The sequence below is a fragment of the Tupaia chinensis genome, unplaced genomic scaffold (genome assembly GCF_000334495.1).
Source record: "Tupaia chinensis unplaced genomic scaffold, TupChi_1.0 Scaffold000287_1, whole genome shotgun sequence".
Lineage (NCBI taxonomy): Eukaryota > Metazoa > Chordata > Mammalia > Scandentia > Tupaiidae > Tupaia > Tupaia belangeri.
This window is the reverse complement of record NW_006159771.1, coordinates 1,058,050-1,065,479: the sequence shown is the minus strand read 5'-3', so window position 1 is coordinate 1,065,479 and position 7,430 is coordinate 1,058,050. Positions and strand designations below refer to the sequence as shown.

At 60.4% G+C, this 7,430-nt stretch overlaps 1 protein-coding gene across 1 annotated transcript in view; it reads right to left on the bottom strand.

Annotated features, from left to right (window-relative positions):
• Positions 1-339: 339 nt before the first annotated feature.
• CLTCL1 (clathrin heavy chain like 1) overlaps positions 340-7,430 on the bottom strand; it is a 104,299-nt gene continuing 97,208 nt past the window's right edge. The window contains exons 30-33 of the mRNA XM_006150425.1: positions 4,426-4,647; positions 1,503-1,578; positions 1,030-1,069; positions 340-818 (exon numbers count right to left, since the gene is read on the bottom strand). Coding sequence (XP_006150487.1) covers positions 1,050-1,069; positions 1,503-1,578; positions 4,426-4,647 — 318 coding nt within the window. The 3' untranslated portion in view covers positions 340-818; positions 1,030-1,049. The remainder of the gene's footprint in view (positions 819-1,029; positions 1,070-1,502; positions 1,579-4,425; positions 4,648-7,430) is intronic.

Sequence of the window (7,430 nt, the reverse complement as noted above, 5' to 3'; positions counted from 1 at the left end):
CCGGGCCCCCGGGGCTGCCGTGAGTTATAGGCTCCTCGCGGATGCCGCAGGCGAGACGGGCACACCCTCCTCTAGGACACGTGGGTATAGTTCCAACCCAGCCGTCTAAGGGTTTGGCCTTCGGACACCCCACATATCACCACCCAGTCTTCTCTCCCGAATTTCGAACTCTGCAGCAAACATGGTCGGGCAAAGACCTCACTGCGCCCGGGCTGTATTCTAGGCGGACACAGGCCCCCTTCTTCCAGAAGGTCCCAGCAAATGTTTCACAGGCTGCAAGGCCAATCAAGTACCCCCTGCCCCCGCAACCACACCAGCACCAAGCACAGAAGCTCTGCCTTGATAAACCGACTTTAATATTCTCGCTCGGCAGGCGGTTCAGAGCCATGCTCCGCGGGCTGGTTATCTCCACACAAGACATTCATGTGTCGGTGAGGGCCTGGAGCGGCAGCTCTAACCAGTGTGGGGTGAAGAAAGGGCACCCGTCCCACCAAGCACCAGCGAATCCTTGCTGCTAGGAACCTCCCTAGGAATGCCTGGCTGCAGCCAGAGCCTAGAGGCAGGCGACATCCATCCTGGCTCTGGGAGGGCTCAGAGGCTGCAAAAATAAATTATGTCCAGGTGTCCTTCCTCCCGTTAGGGTCTCCTGTGCTTCCGTGGTGGCAAGCTTCCTGAAGACAGCGGAGTGGCTGTCCACACTGAGCACCACTCCACCGCAGCCTGGGTGACGGCAGGAGTGGTGGCAGAGCTGGAGGCGAAGCCGGCAGGGGCTAGGCTGGTGGCAGGTCCAGCTGTCAGTGTCAGTGTCAGCTGCTGGCCTGCAGGGGGAGACACCCCATAAGTGGAGATCCTGCTTTTTTCCTGGCAGCCCCTAGGAGGCCAGGGGTCCAACCAGCGGGGTCTGGAAGGCCAGCCCTGACCACCCAGAGACTGAGGCACCGAGGGGGGGTGTGGGAGGTGCCGCTATGGAGCCATCCCGCGAGGCTGGCCAGGCTAGAGGGCACGCTCGTCCCGAAGCGGGACACTTACTTAGCTCACTCGGCTGGGTCTCATTCATGCCCATCAAAATCTAAAAAAAACAGAGTGACATTAATGGTGGGCGCCCTGACCCTGGGGAGTACGCACTCAGCAGAAGGCTGGAGACTAGCTGGCATGCTGCGTGCCCACGTGGCACCCCCAGGCCGTCAGCCCCATAGCACTCGGGACCCCACAGCCTCTCCAGTCCGCTGGGCAGCAAGCGGTCCCAGGCGGGCTCTGCAGCGCAAAGCACCCCCAGGATAGTAAGCGACAGCCTTGCTGCCAGGGCCAGGCAGGGTGGACACGGCAGCACCTTGGGCTGGGCAGGCAGGGCCCTCAGAGAAGGCAGGAAGCTGACTGCCCACACACCTGGGGTCCTGCCAGTGCCCACCCCCACCATCCCCACCCCTATCTGAAGCCCAGCTGAGAGTGTGGCGCTACCCCTCCCCCGCCCGGGGGGACTGGGGACTGTGGGCTCCACCTACCAAACGTGAGGGGGACAGGCTCCCCCATAGGCTCCTCGTGCTCATGCAGGCTCTCCAAGGCATCCAGTCTGTCCACCTGCAACAGAGGCGAGGGCACGTGAGTGCCCACCCCACAGGGCACAGGCTGCACACGCCCCATGCACATTCTGAATGCAGCGAGGCCACATGAGGTGAGGCCTTGGGAGCTGGGCTGATGGAGCCTCCAACGGAGCCCTGGTGAACCCCTGGCTGCACCCCAGCCCAGCGGCTTCTCAGTGGGCACAGGCCCCCAGGTGCACGGCAGCAGTGGCCGGTGGCCATGCTCTGGACACAGGGGTATGTCACTCAGGCACCTGTGGGGCTGGGACACTGCTGGCTTCTAATTTGAGGCAGCCCTGGCTGTGTCCCACCTAAGCAGCAGAGATCCTGTGGTCCTCAGACCAGCTACCTGACACCCGCCCTGGGGAGGACAAGCTGCATCCTCACTCAGAGGCTTTGCCAGAGGCCGCCCCCTGCCCATTGCTGCCCCTGTGTGCTGAGCACTTGGGCAGGGAAGAGTGAGGTGGTGCTGTCAGAGGTGGCACTGTCCAGAGGGGACGACGGCAACGGTGCATCTAGGACGTCCCCAAACAAGTGCCAGCGAGCTGGAAGCCACAGTGGGTGCCCCTGTCGGCTCAGTGACTCCCACCTGCAGGTCCAGGGCTGGGGGGCGGGGAAGGAGGTTGGTGGGCCCAGCGGCCCTGCCTGTACTCTCTGCCCACAGCTGCTGAGGCCCAGGGCCGGAGTCAGAGCTCGGCCTCCCGACCCTCCTCCAGGAGAACGCTAAGGGTCCCGGCGTTCCAGATGAGCCAGGCCCCGGCCCTTCCTACAACTGTGTTGTGTCTGCCTGGCTCCTCTTGAGTTTGAGCCCAGGATGGGCCCCGCTCCCACTGCACCACCTGGGATCCGCCGGCCCCTTTCCCACACCAGGAGCCTTGTCTGGCCCTAGCGGGGCAGCAGTAGGGACAGCCCCAGCGGGCGACCACACCTCCCAGGGCTGGCGGAGCTGCCAGGATCCCGGGACGCGGAGCCTGGAGCACAGTGCTGGGTTAGCTGTTGCAGCCGCAGTGCTGACCAAGGTGACAATGGCTGCGGGATGAGCCCTTCATCCACAACCGAGAAGGGAATGTCTTCCCCAAAGTCTCTGGGGGTCCCCCCCTCGTGGCAATGGCCCCGATTCCTCTCATGCATCCATGAGCCTCTGTGCCAGGAAGAGGTGCAAGCCCCACACACCCTCCTTCATGCGGGCTGGCCGAGGAGCCCGGCGCCTCCCACCAGGACGCTTTGGGGATGGGAGACGTGGCTGCCCGTGGGAAGGGTGGCTTCTGTGGACCACCTCCAATGGCAGACGCCTCCTGGGAGCTGCCGTCCGCTGCAGTGAGGCACCAGTCCCAGCCCTGGCAGCAGCAAGCTTAGGCCACGTGACCAGGGCTGCCCTTCCCCCACCCTCCAGAGTCCTCTGGGAGCCTCACCCAGAAGTGCCATGTGGCTGGGGTGGGTCATGCTCATGCCGCAGCGGGGCCACAGCCTTGCTCAGCCTCGGGGTGACCTTGCCAGGGGCTGGGCAGCTCCCCAGAAGGCCCTGCAGGTGGCAGGCCACAGCCAGCAGCGCTGGTTCCTCCTTTGCCTTTCTCTCCACACACTAAAGGGGGCCCTCCCCCACTCCTGCGGCTGGGGGCCCCAGCTGGGGCCAGCAGGCCTGGGGCGGTGACTTGTCCACAGCGTTAGAAATAGCCAACAGGGACCAGATGATGCCCCGGGGAGGGACTTCTTGGGCCCTGACACTTGGGGTTTTTATAATCCCTGTCCCCTGGCTGAGGCAGGCAAAGTCACCCCTCAACAGCTGTTGGGAAGGTTCAATATAGGTTTTTTTTTTTTTTTTTTAAGAATTATTTAATTAATCAATTAATTAATTTTAACTTGAACAGAGAGGGACAGAGTGAAAGAGAGAAAGCAAGCTGCCAGGTCCGGGACTCAAACCGTGGCTGGCCATGTGGGAGTCCAGTGACCTTAACCACCACGCCACCTGCCAGTCCCCAGTATCAGTGTTAACACTCCTACTGAGTGCTCAGCAAACGGGGTTCCAACAGGGGGCTGGCCAACAGCTGCACCCCCAGACTCCACCGGAAGCTGTGGACACACAGGCCCTGGAGGGAGCGGCCCACCAGCTGAGGCCCCACTGTCTGCCTGGGGAGCTGAGGTCGGCAGGAGGGCTGTCGCGGGCGGGAGTGCTTGGTTCCACTGACGCCCTCCACAGTGGTTGCCTAGGGGGTTCACATTGGACAGAAAACCATTTGAATGGGGACTAGCAGGTGGTATGGTGGTTAAGGCGCTGGACACTCCCACATGGTCGACCACGGTTCAAGTCCCAGACCTGGCAGCTTGCTTTCTTACTTTCCCGCCTATTTCTCTGCTCAAATTAAATTAAGAAAGTGAATAAATAAAATAAAATTAAAGAATTCTTAAAAAGTGGGAACCAGCAGTTAGCGTAATGGCTATGTCGCTGGACTCCCACGTAGTCGACCGCGGTTCGTGTCCCGGACCCGGTGGCTTAAAACTCACGCTGGGCGCGTGTGCGTGTGTGCCCAAGATCCCGAGAGGAGAATGGAGGAGAAGGGATTGCGGCGTGACCATCCCCCCTGGGGGGTGATTTCTCGCTTTCTGTCTCTATGTCTCTGTCTGTCTGGCGAGCACACGCACCCTACAGTGAAAATCTCTCCAAAAAAAAAAAAAAAAAAAGAATACTTAAAAAGAGAGAGAGAGAGAGAGAGAGGGAAAAAAAAATAACCCACTTGAGTGGAGAGAGGCCATTCTGGAAGAGGCCAGGGACGGGTGGGAAAGCTGGGCGGGTCTGAGGAGCCCTCCCCAGGGCCTCCCCAGGCGGGGCAGCCGGGCCAGTGCTCACCTTGCTGAGGTACTCACGCATCACCTGGATGAAGTAGGGCATGGCGAAGTCCATGAGGCCGTGTCTCCAGGCCAGCTCGAGCACCACGTCCGGGTGCAGCAGGTCGTAGCAGGTGAAGAGCGAGGCCGCGAAGCACTCGCGCTTGCCCTCCTCCAGGAACCACCGCAGCAACTGCTCTGCCAGCTCGGCGTCCCGCGACTCCGCAGCGTGCTGCATGGCGTCCTGCGGCCAAGACACAGGCTCAGCTTGGCCTGTCCTGCACAGGCGGAGGCCTCGGGCCTGCAGGTGGCTGGGCGGGCAGCGGGAGTGGCACCCAGGTCCCACGGGCCCTCCCTGTGCTGTGGGCGAGTGGACACAGGGCCAAGCTGCCCCAGCACTGTGGTGCCCTCTAGTAAGACAGAGATGTCACCTCCAGGAGTCACAAGGGGACAAACAACAGTCCTCGCAGCCCTCTGTACAGCGCGGAGCTGGCACACGGGTGGTGCCCTGCGAGATGGCTCCGACTCAGGGCCCATTCTCTGCAGGCCTGAAAGCGCATGGCGCTGCCCGGGACCAACAGCTGGCGTGGCCCTCTCAGAGCCCAGCTCTACAAGGAGCAGGTATGAGGGGCATGGCTCGTGCTCAAGAAACAGCAATTTGCAGGGCTGGCGGGTGGCATGTGGTCTCCCATGTGGCTGACCACAGTTCGAGTCCTGGGCTTGGCGGCTTGCTTTCTCTCTTTCCTTCTCTCTCTCTGTCCCTTTCTCATGAGTTAAAAAATAATATGAAGGGGTCAGCATGTGGCAGGGTAGTTAAAGCACTGGACTCTCACATGACTGACAATGGTTTGAGTCCTGGACCTAGTGCATGTTCATGCATGCCCAAAATTCTGAGGGGAGAATGGAGGAGAAGGGATTGTGGCATAGCCATCTCCCTGGGGGAGGAAGGGGGGTTTCTTGCTTTCTGTCTCTCTCTGGCAAACGCGCACACCCTAAAAGCAAGAATCTCTCAAAATAAATAAATGCAATTAAATAAATAATAATAACCCCCCCCACACACAGAAACCCTAATTGTGGCCAGCAGGTGGTGTGGTGGTGAAGGTACTGGATTCCCGCATGGCTGACCCTGGTTCAAATCCTGGACCCTGAAGCTTGAAAATTCACACCAGGTGCATGTACGTGCATGCCCCATATCCCGAGAGACGAATGGAGGAGAAGGGATTGTGGCATGGCCATCCCTCCTGGGGGCTGATTTCTCACCTTCCCTCTGTATTTCTGTATCTCTCCAATGCATGCCCTATATAAAAATCTAAATCAAAACTCTAATTAACATTTTTTTTTGGAGAGGTTTTTCACTATAGGGCGCATGCACTCGCCAGACGACAGAGACATAGAGACAGAAAGCGAGAAATCACCCCCCAGAGGGGATGGCCATGCCGCAATCCCTTCTCCTTCATTCTCCTCTCGGGATCTTGGGCACGCATGCACACGTGCCCGGCGTGAGTTCTAAGCCACTGGGTCCGGGACGCGAACCGCAGTCGGCTACGTGGGAGTCCAGCGACATAGCCATTACGCTAACTGCTGGTTCCCAAAACCCTAATTAACATTTTCAAACTTGTGAATTTGTCTAAAATGACAACATTTATGAAATGGCACCACATCATGACTGGTCAACAGGAAAGTGGTCCTACAGCCTCCGACAGCTGCTCCGTGTCCGGCCACACGGCGAGAGCTACATCCCGTGTCCCAGCGCACCTGACCTTCCGCACACGGCCTGCACACGGCTGTATGATCCTTTCAGAGACTCTGAGGTGCAGTCACGTCCCCAATGTCACGCACACCCGGTCTGCGTACCCACTGACTGACCTGTGCTCTCCAGGGATGACCATCCGCTCTCGATGGCCACCATCGTGGTCCCATTTTACGTGCCCATTGCCACCAAGTTCCATTCTGGAGACTCAGTCTCCCAGGCCATGAGGCCGAGTGCCCTGTGTGCAGCTCCACATGGCCCCTCTTGCCTCCTCCTAGAAGCAGTGTCCTCTCACCCCTGTTGGCTGCCCCGCTCGAAGAGGCCTGCCTCCTCCCAGGGCCTTCCTGCAGAGGTACCAGCACCTTCCTCTCTTGGCCACAGCCAGTCCAGTAAAGTGAAAGTTCCGGGGCGGCCTCGGGCCACATCTCCAAGGACCTGTAATACCCATGCCGTGGCTGCCTGGTCTCCCTGCCATCCTCCATCCAGCGGGCCCCCCGGTCACCTTGTCTTTACCTGGTGCCTACAAGCGGGTGCCTCTCTGTCCCCTCCTCCATGGGCCTCGGGCACTGTCCCATGCCTCAACTGCCATCACCAGGAAGCGGACATTTCCAGGACCCCTGAGCCCCAGACCATGTGCTTGGTTCCCTGCTGGCCGCTTCCTATGGACTCCCAGGTCCAAGGAGCCTCCTGGGGGCTCTCAGTCAGCACTCTGCTCCTGCCACCTGGAGCCTGCTCAGATCTGGGACACGCCTGCCCCCCATGACCACCCTGGCCTGGGCCCTCTCAGGGCTTCTCTGTCCTTATCCCATCCTGGCTCCCACCTTCCCTACCAGACCGCGGCAGTGCCTGGTGGGGCCCTGGCTGGCCTACATCTGCGCCGTCCCTTCTGTTCGCCACCTGCTCCTCCTACCTCGGTCCTGGCACCTCCTCACACTCAAATCCAGAGGCTTCTCACCCTGCCTGTGCCGTGTCCCACGCACACCTGCAATCCTTGGAGCGGCCACTGTCATCTAAACTTTCATCTAACACTACTCTGTCACCTTCAACCCTTCCCCACCACGCGCTGCCCTGGCTGCGGCTCTGCTCCACTGCGGCCCCACACCAGGGAGGGGGCCCCCGCCTGTGCACTGGGGCTCCCCAGCACCCTCAGCTGTGCCCAGCCAAAGTCCCCTGGGTGGTCAAAGCTGCCTCAGCTCGGAACCACCGCTCTGGGAGAGGCTGCTCAGCGGCTGTCCAGTGCATTCTTGGCCCAGCGGCTCTGGGCAGTCACTGGCTGG